At 40.1% G+C, this 16,023-nt stretch overlaps 1 protein-coding gene across 1 annotated transcript in view; it reads right to left on the bottom strand.

Annotated features, from left to right (window-relative positions):
- LOC104959869 (uncharacterized) overlaps nt 1-12,748 on the bottom strand; it is a 36,623-nt gene extending 23,875 nt beyond the window's left edge. The window contains exons 1-16 of the mRNA XM_010787784.1: nt 12,695-12,748; nt 12,581-12,602; nt 12,129-12,245; nt 11,242-11,499; nt 10,219-10,488; nt 9,256-9,519; nt 7,026-7,144; nt 6,239-6,380; nt 5,003-5,269; nt 4,508-4,768; nt 4,156-4,416; nt 3,240-3,491; nt 2,787-3,047; nt 2,432-2,695; nt 1,387-1,644; nt 1,023-1,280 (exon numbers count right to left, since the gene is read on the bottom strand). Coding sequence (XP_010786086.1) covers nt 1,023-1,280; nt 1,387-1,644; nt 2,432-2,695; nt 2,787-3,047; nt 3,240-3,491; nt 4,156-4,416; nt 4,508-4,768; nt 5,003-5,269; nt 6,239-6,380; nt 7,026-7,144; nt 9,256-9,519; nt 10,219-10,488; nt 11,242-11,499; nt 12,129-12,245; nt 12,581-12,602; nt 12,695-12,748 — 3,328 coding nt within the window. The remainder of the gene's footprint in view (nt 1-1,022; nt 1,281-1,386; nt 1,645-2,431; nt 2,696-2,786; nt 3,048-3,239; nt 3,492-4,155; nt 4,417-4,507; nt 4,769-5,002; nt 5,270-6,238; nt 6,381-7,025; nt 7,145-9,255; nt 9,520-10,218; nt 10,489-11,241; nt 11,500-12,128; nt 12,246-12,580; nt 12,603-12,694) is intronic.
- Between the last annotated feature and the right edge of the window lie 3,275 nt (nt 12,749-16,023).

Below are 16,023 nucleotides of genomic sequence, written 5' to 3'. Positions count from 1 at the left end.
TGTACGAAGGGGGGAGGCAGTGGTGTCGCGCCGCCGCAGACATGACTCTTGGCGGTCTTTTTCACGATGACCTGCGGACGGTTAGTCGCGGCCTGCCCGACACAGCCTGGGGGCTTCAAGGTGTGGTACCTCCACGGCTCTGGCACCCTGCTCCGACTCTGTCTCCCCCGTCCGGGGGAGAGGAGGGAGGGGAGAACCGAACGGTGAACCTTGGAGGGAGGCGGGGCAGGAGTTGCTTCGGACTCCTGCCCAGCACTCTGCCCCAGGGACACGAGGCCCCGTCCGCGGGCTCGTAAGCCTGGACGGGCCAATCGTCCTCCTCGGCCACAGCAGCAAGAGTGTCCGCTCTCCGCTTCCTGTCGCCCGAGGGGAGACGAGCGCAGTGCATGCTACCTGCTGGTTTAGAGCCGCGTACGCGTGCTCTGACCCCCGGCAGGATTCGCATACTGCTTTTATCTTTGCAGGTCATAACTCATTATGAACCCAGACCCACATGAGGGACAATCACGGACGCAGTTGTTGCTCATGATGATTCTCAATTGCTGTGCTTCAGTAACTGTGCTGGTTTGCTGAAAAAAAGAGGGAGCAGATTGCCGGGCCTCCTTCCTATTTATACCGGAAGGAGGCCCGAGGGTGGGGCCCACCTTGCGGGTGGGCGTGGACTACAAGTGTTTCAGTGCTGCGCGGGGAAGCAGGGGGATTACCCAATAGCGATAGCCTTAGAGGGCGAAGCCATATACGAAATAGAACTAGTAACTTGTGGAATTGCCCTTTTTGTATATTTTGAAAGATCAAATCTGAGCATTAGCTTTTCTTTGTTGCATTACCTGTGCTTGAAACACACAGGCTTTAAATAAATAGTCAATAACATATTGAAAATGTTATGCTCTAAATGCTTCCAGAAACACAAACATTCTCAAAAGGAAGTCCAAAAAAAAAAGACATTATACAGTAAAAGCTTTTACACTGATTTTCCAAAATAAGAGAAACAGACTTGTTTGTAACTAAAAAAGTGCATTTACCGGTTGTTGCTGAGATTATGGAGCTCTCAGAGCTGTTACACCTGTCATTCAGGGCCACAACACCACACGTATATGTCTGAGCGCATTCCAGATCAGGGAAGACGCAGATATCCCCAGCTGTAGCGCAATAAGAGAAACCTCCCGCTCCGTTTAATGTGGCGCTGTAGGAATCTGCGCCGGCAGCTGTATCCCAGGACACCTGCAGCATGTTAGTGGAGCACTCCACTACGCCTTGGACGTTCACAGGTACACAAGGAACTGAGAGAAAAAAGATGTTGGTAGTAAAAATGAGTAAAGAGAACATTTTACCATCAAGAGATCATGACCTTTAGTTTGCTGCATTTACAAAAGGCACACTGCTTACCAGAGTTAACTGTTTCTGGGACGCTGCTTTGTCCTTCACACGTGCTGCTGATGGCTCTGACAGTCACATTGTACTGCTGCCCACACTGTAAATCCATCCAGCAGTTTGAACCCTCTGTTATGCAGTGAAGAGCAGTTCCGTCTCCGGCCAGGGCGGTGGCGCTGTAGTTTAACGCCATGCCTGCCGGAGCCCAGCTGATGGTCAGTTTGTTGGTGCTACAGTCCAGGGTGTTGAGCACGCTCTCCACAGCACATGGGGCTGATAGGGGGCAAGAAGTGAGACTTAGTGGCAGTTTGATCACACACACACTTAAGAAAATAATTAATAATTTGTAGAAGAGCTCCACCGCACACATCTTATTGCCTTAGTAACACACTCATTGTCAGACATAATGCTCATAGTAAGTAATAAAACAAGACTAACGTTTCCAGGTTAGTCAAGTGAGAATATTTAGTATTGGTTCTTGTCTTATCTTTGGTTCAGATACAATAATATTTGCTTGACCTTTAAAAAAAAGTAGTTGGCACACCATTAAAGCAAAGCCCATTTAGGGTTTGTTCTGGAGCTTTACGTTGGGACTTCCTCAAACTTGGTACTTCACTGAGAGGTGGTGCCTTGACTCCTGCGCTAGTGTTGTGTGCCAATCTAAATCTTATACTAGAAAATATGTACAACTATATATAACCTATATGCTGTAGTATGTTCTGCGTTTTTGGTTTGAGACCAACATACAAATAATCATAAAAAACATGAATAGCCAATTCTATCCCTTCCTTCTTGACATGCATCAAATAAAGTGAAATTATATTGTATGGCTGTATTCTACTGAATGTGCACTTAGACCTAGGGCTGAGACGGTCACAGAGCAAAGCATACGCAGATACACCCTGTAAATATATAATATGGGAAGGAAGAGGGTGTTTTTTAGGACTCATCCAGAAAGAAAGGAAGATGGAGGTGCACTGTTACGCCTAGAGAAAATGACTTGTTAGAAAGAGCTTGGAAAGGTTATAAGAAAAATAATCTGACTAAAACTCCATCTCACCGGTTGTTTTGTTGACCGGCTTGCTGTCAGGACTTTGACACTCGCCGTCTGAGGCAGACACTGTGAAGGTGTACTCCATGCCACAATCTAGACCATCCATTTGGCAACCAAGCTCCATTCCTGCGTCGCAGTTCACAACGTATCCGTCTGCGCTCACTGCCTTGCCAGTGTAGGACACTGCATTGGGGCTGCTGCTCCAGGTTAAGATGGCAGAGTTATTGGCACAGTTCACAGAGATGTTGAGCTGAGCGGGAGGGCAGGGCACTGAGCAAGGGGCAAAAACACATGGAAGAGTATGACATGGACTGTAAAAAGGATAAACACATCTTAGAAATGGATTCCTGCTCATCTATACCTGTCCGTAGTATCACAGCAGAGCTCTTATTGCTGGTGCAGGTGTCGTCCGTGGCGGTCACCCCTACACTGTAAACCTGGCTGCACACGAGGCCCTCCAACGTGCATGAAGTCTGATTGGACGAGCACAGCAAGGGTTGACCGGCTTCATCCACCGCAGCTGCCTCGTAGTGCAGGGCGCCACGGCTTTCGTTCCATTTTACTTTTGCAGAAATCTTCCCACAGGTTCTTGTCACCATCACATCCGTGGGCACACAAGGTGCTGAGGGAGAACAAATTCACATTAGCTCACATTTTAAGGAAATTGTTGAAATTAGAGTCCAAGAAAGCTGCTCACATTCCAGAAGCCATATACTGTATTCATACTAAGTCTTAACTTAACTTGCATGCTTTACACATTTTTATGGTTGATTAAAGACATATTATGTATGTCAAAAGGTGAAACAACTCTTACTTTCCCTCTTGGACAACACTGTGGGTCGGCTAACGCAGGTGCTGTTGAAGGATGTTACTTTCAGTTTATGATCGAGTCCACACTCCAGTGTGCTGAGCATCAGCCCGGGCTCCGTGTTGATGTAGGTCTCTGTCTCATTGTTGTTTGAAACCACCGTTGTGTAGCCTTCTGCATTACTTGTTGCATCCCAGCTGAGGGTCAGTACCTGTGACCTGCAGTCTAAATCGGCAGTCACATTGGGCCCACAAGGAACTAGACAGATAAAAGATAGAAATGTTAAGTACGCTCCTCAAATGTTTTCTACATGCCGGTTGATAAAGACACTGTGTCCAGGCAAAGGGTAAAGGAGAGACTTCAAAATGTAGAGGCTAATGTATAGGCAGTTATGATCTGGCCAATCTGTGCTGCAATGCACATTACACACCAGAAAACAAATGTAAGATGGATGAAAGGATTGGCCGGATGGTGGCACCAGAGACATGTTTGTAAAAGGTTTATCCTTTGTACAGCGCCCGTTCTCAGGACTCCTCTTGTCAGGCTCATCTCTACACTGCCTGATATAACTTCATCAATATAAGAAATAAGCCTCTACCACTCAACTGATTTTTTTTCGGCAACTAGGAGTCAGCACTACATGCTGTATCTGACCTATTATCATCTTAAATAAAGTTTTACAAATTAAGAAAATACATGTTTTCTCTCTTACAAATTGCGAAATTGTTGTGATGAGAAATCAAATTAACCAACCAGTGGGGAAATGTACCTACAGTAAAAGCATTTATTAAAGAACTGCAATTAAGTACATAATCTGAGGTATTTCTTTCTCGTTTCATACCACTATATGAAATAAATGATAACATAAAATATGATGTTTTAACATATAAATCCCATGTTTTAGAGCTGAACGTGTTTATACCAGACTCCATGTGGATGGCCTCAGAGGGCATGCTGGGGCACATGCCATCGTGTTGGCTGACCGTGACAGTGTAGAGCTGGCCACATTTCAGGTTGGGTATTCTGCAGCTGGTATTAGTGTTGCTGCAGCTGAGGAGCCCTTGGTTTTCATCCAAGATGGTGGCGGTGTAGGACATAATATTGGGCCGACCGCGCCACGAAATCAGAGCCTCGTTGGCTGCACAGTCCAGAGAGGCAGTAATATGGTCCGATGGGCAAGGAGCTGGAATGAAGTAAAGGTGAAGAAACAAGACATTATTTGGCTACTTTGAAATTAAACACTGATAGAAAATAAAACATCAGCCTCACAGTACCTGTCTCTATGGGGATCATCTCGCTCACAGAGCTGTTGCAAAAGAAGTTGGAGGAGATGACGTACACTGTGTAGCTGGTGCTGCACTTCATCCCCTTGATATTACACATCAATTCCATGGCGTTGCAGCTGTGAATGACGCCATAGTTGTCCATCGCCATGGCGACGTAGAAGAGCGCACTGCCGGACATTGACCAGGTTACCGTGATGGAGTCGGCTCCACATTCCTTCACGGCTGTGACATTCTGAGGAATGCATGGGACTGGAGGAGAGGGGACAAATTAACATGCAAATAAATTCCACCTTTAACACTTTGCACAGTTTCAGGTGATCAGAGACAAGGTTGCCAATTCATCCCAAATCACAATCATACGGAAGTGAAGCCTTACACATTCCTTTATCCTTAAAAAGTTATACCTCTTGTACTAAAGCTTATTTTTATTATTAATGTATCTGCTAATCATATTCTATATTTAACATGCACCACTCTACTCACCTGTCTCAGCCACAGGCGCCAGCGTCTTTGGACTGGCACATTCGTCGTCAAAAGCTTTGATGAAGATGGTCAAGTACTCTCCACACTTGATGCCCTGTATAGCGCAGCTGTTGGAATGTGAGGTGCAGTTGTAGTAGTTGTCTTTTTCCCTGTTGCCAAAAGCCTCCACAGTGTAACGTAAAGCCCCCTCGGCGAGGTCCCACTTGCTGAGCAGAACATCTGAGTTGCAGTCGGCTGAGGTTTGTATATTCTGGGGAATACAAGGTGCTGGAAACGGGCAAATGTTATTTTACTTGATTTTCAGTTTTTATTTGGAATTGAAAAAAGGATACTTACAAAAAAATGCAACCTAAGGAATGTTAAATATATAGTGTTGTTTTGAAATAGGACTGCATCTGAAATGTTTTTTAAGAGAACCCACCAGGGGGTGCTGACATGACAATGGAAAACTGTCCCAGAGCTCGGTTAAGCTATTCAACAAAGTTTGAAATTGAGTTGTACAAAAGTTCAGCAACTTCAAATTCTGGAAATGAAATTGCTATAGACTCATTCACAATTAAAACAATGTTTTTCTGTCTGGTTTTTGTTTTTATTTGCCTTTTTGTGGCTGATGGGGATATAATCATAGTGGGTACTAGTAAGTAGATTTACTCAAGTACTATACTTAAGTACAATTTTGAACTACTCGTACTTTACTTGAGTTTTTCCAGTTTGAGCTATTTTGTACTTCCACTCCTCTATTCAGAGGTTAATCGTGTGCTTTTACTCCACTACATTTTATTTAATACCTTTAGTTACTTCGCAGATTTGGATTAATGATATGAAATATAATCAACACTTAAATCAGACTTTAGTTACACCTGGAGTAAATTCACAAGCTACCCTGCAGTATACCAAGTATACACATTTACCAGCTTTGATAAACACATTAATGCATCAATAATTATAATCAAAACATATAGTATTCTGAAATGGACCAATCTGCATACTACGTACTTTAAGTATATTTTGAAGCAAATACTTTTGTACTTTTACTTGAGTCATATTTTCAATGTAGGACTTGTACTTGTAACAGAGTATTCCTACACTCGTGTACTACTTTTACTCAAGTATAAGATCTGAGTACTTCTCCCACCTCTGGATACTATATAAAATAACTAAAAAGAAAATGGACAAATGTACATGTGATGTTTTGTTGTAAACATGATATGTGTATGTGTGACAATGTTTTCATACCTGTGCGAACGTCAACTGTAGAACTAATCTCGCTGTTGCAATGCTCTCCGACGGAGTACACTGTGAAGTGATACTGTCGCCCACACACTGTTTGTGTGAAATAACATGTGTTGTATTCAGTCAAACACTCCTGGACCAATCCCTATAGAGAGATTACAAATAACTTTGACCACTAAATTACACATATCGTTGAAAAATTGGTGACATATATGAACAGTAGGCTATGTGCCTTATTGCTAACAGTTGATGAGCACATGTATACCATTCTCCCCATTGTTTTGATACAAATAAAGCTCAAGCTAGCAGCCATTTAGCTTGGTTTAAGGGAAGACAGTTAGTCTTGGTCCAAAGGTTGATCATACATTGTTTAAGACTAAAGGAAGTCACATTTCCAGCTAGAAAACAGTGAGGCACGCCTAAAAGACATAACTTGTTATTTACATGGCAGTTCTTGGACAGATTAAAGTCAACAAACTATACAAAAAAGTCACTTAGTGAGCTTCATAGGTGCCATAAAGGTGAATGCTTAACTTTTAGACAGCGCTATGCTAGCTATAGCCAACTGTATCTAGTCTTTATACTAAACCTAGCTAACTGTCTGTTGCCCGTAGCTTTATAACATATAAAACACAAAAGTGATATTGATAGTGATCATCTCAGTGAGAGACCAAATAGGCAACATGTCAAACCTTTTCTTTATTTAATTCAAAGGAATGCTCTTACATTATTTAATCATTGTGTATTCAAACATTGTATCTGCAAACAGGTTTAGTCCAAAATACAGTACCTCGGAGTCCACTGACTTGGCCCTGTAGTGTTCTGTATTGTTTGTGTGATCCCAGGAAAAGGCGATGCCCGTGCTGGAACAATCTCGTTCCAGCTGCAGGTTCTTGGGAGGACAGGGAGCTTAAAGGAAATTGATATCAGTTATTTACTGTGAAATCAAATTTTTCTAAATTATCCCAGATAGAAACATCGAGAAATAGACCAATAGATAGATTGATCGATAGAAAGACTGATAGATTGAAAGATTGATAGATTGGTATCATTAGATTAACTATTATAACATTTAAAAAGGCAAGAGAGGTTAAAAGAAAAATTAAATGGGGTTTAAATATCATCATCAAAGGTGAGCTTCTCAAATCCCTTTTCAGGTTATAACGCCCTGATACTGAAGATAACACAGCAGTGTTGCTTTTCACTGTAAGAGGTTTCAGGTTTAGCACAAACACAGGCTCTTTCTTAGGAGCCTGAACACAACACAATATGATATAGACAGTGGAGTTCAATGGGAGACCCAGTTTTCAAGGAGACACGGTGATGTATTCAAATAAACGTGTGAATTTAGACACTACAAAACTGGAAAGGGGTGGAAAGTTGTAAACAGCTATTCCCTAATGACCCCCGTCCTGATTGATATGACCGTAGTCAGAATTAATAGATGGAAAGTTCATCTTTGTTAAAATGTAAGAACATTCATATAGAAGCAGCTGATGTGTAACATATCCTGACCTGACAAAATATGTATTACTTTCTTAAAATACCTAACTTTTTAATGAAATTATTAAATCAGTGGTAAGGTTGGTGTCATTTTAATGTCAAAATTCAAATGTAGATCTTTGCACAAATCAAAAATAATGTTAAAACTAGTGGCATTAACAGATCAGTAAGTCGGCCAAATAATGTTCTTTGGGGTTTAGTGTGCGCTCACAAGGTGAATATTTATTTCTTATAATATTTCTTATTGAGAAAACTGCTGGGATATCCACTATTGTTTATTCAAGTTGATCATTTATGTAAGTACACCATTTTTTGTTGTTGAACTCAACTAAACAGAAATATAATCTTGTGTCTCATTTGTTATTGTATTTGATAAAATGCTCTCTATATATTGATAGAGGTCATTGAAAAACCCCTATTGGTGGAACACTACTAAAAAAAAGTCTTCATCGAGGCCTATGATAGCCCAACAAAAGCAGTATAGTAAGAATGACTCAATTCTAAATCGAAATAGCTTGTGCCTTTGGGCCAAAAAGGTCTAAGGTCACCGGATTGTGTTATTTATTAAGTATTAAACGGCCGTATACTTGAACAATTAAATCATATTAGGCATCATCCAAGTCACGACAGCTTGGCGGTGCACAATGTGGTCTCAGGGGTGGGGTTGGACAGAAAATCTCAACTGAGCACTCTAACATAATAGAGTGATATGTGAGATGAAGGGATCAACTATCTGCAACAAAATAGATAGCAGGGTGGAGCGGTAAAAATGTTCGTCATCCAATAATTGAATAGACGCAGAGCCATTCAGTCAGTAGAGTGGCATTTTATGGTTGGTTGACTGGTTGGTTGGATGACTTCATTTATGGGAAATGATAACTTAAATTAATGCTGAGTTTCTAGGTTGTTTTTGTTGACCTTTTGGTATTTTCTCACTATTATTTATATGTTTTCATACCTATTTTGTTGTTATTGTAAGACATGCTGTTCATTTCAATTGTATTTAAAATGTAAATGTACATAAATGTGCTATTTGGGAAACAGAAATAAACAAATTTGTTTGAAAAAAAGTAATGATTCAAGGGTAATGTAGATCGTCCTATTAACTGAGATTTAAACTTTGTATAGTGGTCAGCCTTGTAGTGTGAAAGCTTCCTATTTAAAGTGGCACTCCGCTGATTCAACACATGGACTTAATTTGACATGTAATGAGGAGTGTGACTCAGCCTATAAAAAAGTAATGTGAGGTGAGATTTACAACAGCTAAACAGTTAATGCTGAGTCATTGGAGGAAAAAACAATGGCGCCCATTTTGAAGGAATGGCCGCAAATATACCTCTGAATGATGGATGGTTTTGAGATTGCCATGCTATCTCTATTGATCATCTTATCAAAAGGACCTTGAAGAAAATATGCCAGAATGCGTGTCCTATTATATGTATGTCTGTGTATGTCAGTTAGGTTGCCTAATAAGTTAATTGATCATTGCTTTTTTCTTTGTGATTGATGGGTCTCACCTGTCTGAAAATTGGTCGAGGTGGCGTTCATCTTGTTCTTGCAGTTCTCTGACATAGGAGTAACGTGCACGTCGTAGCTCTGGCCACAGCTCATTCCGGTGATCTGGCAGCTGGTGCTCACACTGGTGCACGTCAGCTCCGTGCTGTTTTCACAAATCGCAGAGGCCTTGTAGGAGTCGGCCCCAAACACGGCCGACCATTGCACCGTGGCAGATTGGGGCGAGCAGGCGTATTCTACGGAAACTTCTGAAACTGGTCTCAGCTCTGTAAGTAACACAGGACATTAGTTTGTTTCTTCTATGTTGCATGAAAAAAAAACTGGAAAAAAGAAGGCTGAACTAGTAAAGTGATTTTTTACATCAGAAAGGAGCTGTTAGATCTATTGTTAGGAAGCAAAACCAGACATAATTCCTTCTAGTATCTATTTTATGTTTATGTAACTGCTTTTATACAATTTTCTGACCAAAACAAAGGTTTCCATGTAAAAGTTTACATGTTAACACCTTGTGATAAAATGGTAAATTGGTTTCTCAGACCACAGAACTTGTTAACTGAAAAAACTTTAAAGCATCATAATGTAACTGTCTGAAACATCTTTTAAGCTCTCCTCCTGCCGTTTCTAACATGGACTTGTTGTTTCCAATGTAGCTTTATCACTATAGAACTTTAAATAGTGGGGACTATTTGAGTTTCCTATCATTCAAGGCCTATTTTCTACACCAATCCGGACTGGAGTGTGGTTTTAATACACAAATGTATCTGATACGTGGAAATGTTAAATATATATTTATGAAGATGTACTGTATATTTAATATTCGTTAAATAATAGGTTCTCAGGGTATCTGAACCCTTTTTCCCCTGAGGATCATATTCTGCATGTCTGAAAGGAACACCTCTGAAAGAAAAGCTGACCTAGATCATAATCAACAAGTTATTGAAAGTGTCTTGGCTCTGTCGACTCACTGTTGGTGGAGAATGTGTGTTCTGTGGACTCGCTCGGCACCAAAAACTTGTTGAATGAGGACACTGATATCAGATAGGTGGAGCATGGGAGGATGCCTTGAACATCCAGCTTAGTGTCTGAGACGTTGTACGAGGCGGGTCGGATGTTGGGTTCATCAATTTCCTGGACGGTGCAATGGTATATCAGAACGTCCTTCACCGGCTGCCACGTGACCCTGGCTGTTCCCAGGCCGGTGGATGTTGCTGTGAGGCCCGTCGGGGGCTGCACCACTACAGAAAGATATAAGCTGTTAGTCTGAAACAGCTCCATTGATTGAAGAGTCACTGTTGATTGTTTTATTCATATTCTGCTATTACTGCCAATTACATATTCAGCCATGTTAAAGGGTATGTTCATGTTAATCAGAAAACATGAAGAAATATTTACTTTCTGTTTAACAAAAAAAACTCCCAAGGTTTTAAAATATTTGAGTCTTAGACTTGCGTTGTTTCCCCAAATACAATTAACTTAAATATAATTATCGTATTGTTTATGCAGATAAGGAATTTAAAGATTACTAAAAATCTCAGATGCAATTGAGCATATTACTTCTACTCACATCCTGCTAGTTTTTACAGAAACAGTTTTTGGAATCATCCAGATGAATTTGATTTCATGGAAAAGTTCTACACATTTGCCATTGATCATTGTACACGGCGTATTGAAACGATATTGTTTGTGGGGTTTAACATTGGTGTTTTCACAAAATACCAGCCATAATGTGGATATAATGAATGAGTGGGTTAAGGCAACATTTAAATTTAAAATTAACGCAAACTGAAGAGGTAAGATAAGAAAAAACACAAAAATAAAACTATAAATAATAAGATAACCAGATTTACTTATTTTCTTTGTCATTATTAGCCAAAACATTAGGGGAACACAAGTCATATTTCGAGTATCCGCGTGTTAACATGTCTTTATATTATCTATTCTACATCCTCCCCCTCTAGGCTCCACATGTACAGAAAGAGATCACTCACAGGTCGTGATGGTCCTCTTTTTGCTTTTGCTCCCCATGCCGGCCTTGTTAGCTGTGAAGACGTAGCAGTCGTAGTTGGTGGAGGGCTTCAGGTTTCGCACCACAGCACTGGTGTCGGTGGAGGTCATGTTGACCACCGGTCCTGTGGCCTGGTACAACAGAAGGTAGTAGCGCGACGCCGAGGGAACCACAGTCCACTCCACCCTGACTGAAGTACTCGACAGTGGCTTGCCAATCTTTATCTGCGCTGTGTCGGGCACTGGGAAGAAAGAGCAATAGAGAAAAAACATCGTTAAGGATGTTAAAAATGTACGTTGTGCGTAATGGCGCCCTTTTGCGCGTAAAGATGAAATATGAATGTACTTATTTTGATACCGCTCATTTTATTCTTTTATTTTACGTTTGGTAAAATTGTATGTCACCGTCAAACAAAAACAACAGTAATTTCAGTATTTCTCACAATTTAAAAGGTAGGGTATGTCAATTTGAGAAACCGGCTCGGGATCGCTAGAATTTAAAAATACACGACCGGAGAAAATCTGCCACTTCCTTATAGAGCCCCTTTCCGACAAACAAGAAGGCGCACATGAGGGCACGAGAAAAGTTTGTGCACAGATGGAAGGCTGACAGGCAGGTAGGCCATCCAGTTATTTTAGCCGGGCCGGCTAAAATGATTGGTCGTACTTTTTACAGTATTACGGCTTCCACAGATGACATTTTTTTAATGGATTTTTTCTCAAAGCACTTAAGATATTCATTGCTATCGGGATGTTAAGAACATTCCATGAATATAACAAACTGTGTATCTCGAGCCGGTTTCTCAAACTTACATACCCTAGCTTTAAGAGGCACTAAAACTATTCTACAAAAAAGTCTTGAATTATTTACCTGTGGACGCCTCATATGTAGAAACACACATCGCAAAGTAGAACACGAAGGGTTTGAGAGTCACTTTATAGTCAGTTCCTGGCAGCAGACCATAGACATCCTTCTCAGTCGAGGTACCTGCCAGGGTCACCACAACTGGTGCATTGCGTGTACTGTTTTTCACCCTTAAATCCAAAAAGTAGTTTGTTGCCTGAGGATACTTTTCCCATTTTACCAGAATTGATGAGGGACCTGTGGCCACTGCTGACAAGATTTTGCATTCTGAAAGAGATGGAAATACATGACACTGAAGGGATGAGCTTGGATACAGACAACAAAAACACATCACAAATACACACAATATCATCAATGTTGCACAAGTATAAATATTAATAATATAATAATTTGCTTTGAATGACAAGCCAACATATTATTTTATATATTACAGATATGATATACGTAAGTTTACTTACCCTGTGCTGCACTATGAGGTATCTGCAAATAACAAACACATTTGAATCAAACTATGTAATACACGTGTTGGTTAAATCCACTTTGTTAAGATGTAAAGATATAAAATGATATACCTGAGTTAGAGATACCAAGGCTAAGGAAAAGCCTATGGCTCCCAACAATCCCATCGTTGACATTGACAGTGGGATTACAATTAGTTTAGTATTCAAGGGGGACAAATACAAAAGGTGTTCTGGATTCTTTTGAGCTTCAGCCCAGCTTGCATGTGAACCAATCGGTGAGCCCCAAATGGGGACAGGCTGTCCCACCAACAGCCCCAGGCAACCTGGTGGGCGGGATGGATGGAAGGATGAGAGTTTGGTGATGTTAAGGTCTCTCTCTCTCTCTGACCTTCTTCCTCTCTTTATATCTCTCAAATCTATGATTTTGTAAAACCTCCATCAAGGCATAAGGTCTCATTACTGATTGTTTGCTTATTGTGTTTTTGTATGCAAACAAGTTATACAGCAACACTAATGTGTTCCTGTGTTGCTTATTCTAAGTATAAAGTCTTAGCTTTTTTCCACAGTCTCAAAATCTATTGTAAAACATCTATAATGACACTTTAAAATATGTTTATCATATACGTTTTTGAACAATGTGTACACCTTTGTTTCACTAATGTTGTGAGGGTCCTTCATCCTGTTTAGAAGGTCGTAAACACAAGGGCTATCATCATTTTTTAAGCCTTTCCTAAATTATGAGAAAATATCATAAAATGATTACAAAAAATGTAGATGGACCATAAATCTTGAAGGTTAAATCGTCACAAAGAAAATTAATAAGAAGATAAATAAATCAAACTGCAGCAACAACAAAGTACCTTAGGAAACACATAAAATGGGGATCCAATTCAAATAGATCTTATCGCAGAAGTCATGACTTTTGTATTCAGAGGCCACAGTTTACTTTCCTGATGGACACAACCCTGCCCGAGAAACATGCTTTCAAACACAGGATCAACCCCCAGCAAGAGATTGGTGTTGTGATGAAAACTGTCAAAACATTGTGTCTCCCTGTGTTTGTATATAGTCTCTATTCACAGGTCCACATATAGATTGATTTTTTCCATCCTTCCCCCAAATGCATTCAAGTTACTGTAAGTATCACAAATCTGTAGGCATGCTGTGACTTCATATGCTATGTTTCTGTGTTAACTGCTTTTTTCATCCTTGTAACAATACATGGGAACACTGTGAATGACCTAAAGCAGAGAGATAAAGGCTTGGGAGGGGCCGCCCTGGCAAAAGAGACAAGTGCCACTGAAACCGAAGTCAAGAATGTAAACTTGGGATTTGGGACTCCATCTCAATGGGATGTACTTACAAAACACATCATGTTTGGTGCTGTTACTAAGTCACGTTTTTTACTTTTGGAGGTTTGGTAAGGATTCTAAAAGAAAAGTAAAGAATTTCCTCCTATAGAGTAATCCCTTAGCTAGCTTCATGTAGGGTAAATGCTGGGCTGAAAAGGATCTTTTATCATGGGAGAATAAAGGGCTATCACCGCATAGTCCCTCATCGTGTTTTAGAGAAAAAGGAAGTCAACAAGAAAGTGGATACGTGCCATTAAAATGCCGGGGAACTTAAGCTGCCCCAGTTAAACAATAGAGCAATTTTAAAGCCAGTAAAAAAAGGACAAATGATGTGAACACCTTGATATTTCATTGTATTTTTATATGGCTGTATATTGTCCAGAGGTAGACACTGTTATAGGTCACAGGTTTTAAGCATATCATGATGCAACTTGTTCCTAAGAATGATATAAATACAGCGTAAAAGGTTTTCAATATTACAATTCAGATAGCCATAGGCCAGGTGATCAATCTGTATGACATTGAATATATGAAGGTTCTGTTGAGGGTGAAAAAGAGACGTTTTTGTCCACCATTGCAATTGGTTATGATGACGTTATGATGACCAACTGAAATCGAGTCATTTAAATGCTGTTAAAACAATGTGTTACCTAGACATAAGTATGGGTATATAAACAAATGTAGCTAGCTTTTAATCTATATTTAAAAAATGATTGCCAACCCCAAACCAAAAGCGTTGAGAGTTTAGTTGCTGTATAAATCAATACTATTTACATATGGTTTGATTTCATTTGTTACAAATGACTTTTTTTTAGCAGCTCTGGTCCAATTGAAGCAAATTGTTCAGTTATCTTTTTGAAGTGTTATCTCTCCATGTCGTAGCATAATGGTCATGCATTAGTGTTTTAGGACTTATACCTAAAACACAAATGCACTTTCATAACAATTGTGTTTTAGGACTTATACCTAAAACACAAATGCACTTTCATAACATCTTCTTTCATAAATATTACAGCATGCTTTATACATTTTTGACAGAGATAATTATTTTACATCACAATGTAATGAGTGTTTATTTTCTCGAGAAAAACTGAGCTACAATGTAGTTTCTGAGCGTGTCAAAGCTGGACTATCAAACTAGCCAATCAGCTGTCCCTTTTGAGGTTGTTATTAAGTGATTAGAATGGTATGTGTCTCGAGATACGCCTGTTTCATAATTTTGGCAACCTACATCTCTTAAAGGGGCAGACATTTTCATTAGGAGACTTATATTTCAAAACCAGATTTTAAATATAGGAGTTTGGTCCGTTTATGTCTTAAACATTGAAAATGAAATGTACTCATTTTCAAGACACTTCACAATGAAATATCAGCAGTCATGGCAAGAAACCTTAAATGTCTTTCTTTTTTTTTTTTTTTTTTAGATTGAGTGGGGTGTTACGTAGACTGCAAAAATACCTTCCGATTTGTGTATCTCAAAGAAATGCCATACTTTGGCTGAGTCATGTTCGAGCTCTGAATGGCAACTATTCCCCTATGAGAGCCAACACAGTATCAATATTTATAACCTACATTGTTCGAGCTGCACTGGGGATAATACAAGACTCTTTCCTTTTGTGTTTTCGGGGACTTAACCAACTGAAACCTGTGTAGTGAAAAGGAGACCAAGCGATACATGTTTCTCGGAAGGCTGCCCTGTGAAGCGGGTGCCTGGGTGTGTTTTTAAAAGACACTTAGACATTCAGCCATATTTTCACTGTGAGGAATGACTTCTCTCTTCTGACCGATAGAAAGGCATCATTAACTCTGGAGTTGCAAAGGTCCCCTATTATACTGTTTTTCATCAATATAATATAGGTCTCATACAGTATATACAAAACGTGTCTCTGAAGTGTTTGACTCCAAATACCAAACAGATCATTGTAGCATCCCATAAACCTCTGTTTCAGCCCTGTTTCAAAAGTGCTGATTCTCTGTCTGTTACTTTAGATGACAATAAGGAGCCACTCCCCACGGCCCTTTGAGAGATATTTGGTTAAGAACACAATGGTGCTCTAGGAGGAGATTCAGGTGATAAGGTGGGGGGGG

The sequence above is a fragment of the Notothenia coriiceps genome, unplaced genomic scaffold (genome assembly GCF_000735185.1).
Source record: "Notothenia coriiceps isolate Sejong01 unplaced genomic scaffold, NC01 NC01_scaffold00031180, whole genome shotgun sequence".
In the NCBI taxonomy this organism is placed as follows: Eukaryota; Metazoa; Chordata; class Actinopteri; order Perciformes; family Nototheniidae; genus Notothenia; species Notothenia coriiceps.
Note: the sequence above shows the minus strand (reverse complement) of the source record. Positions and strands in the feature narration are given on the sequence as shown.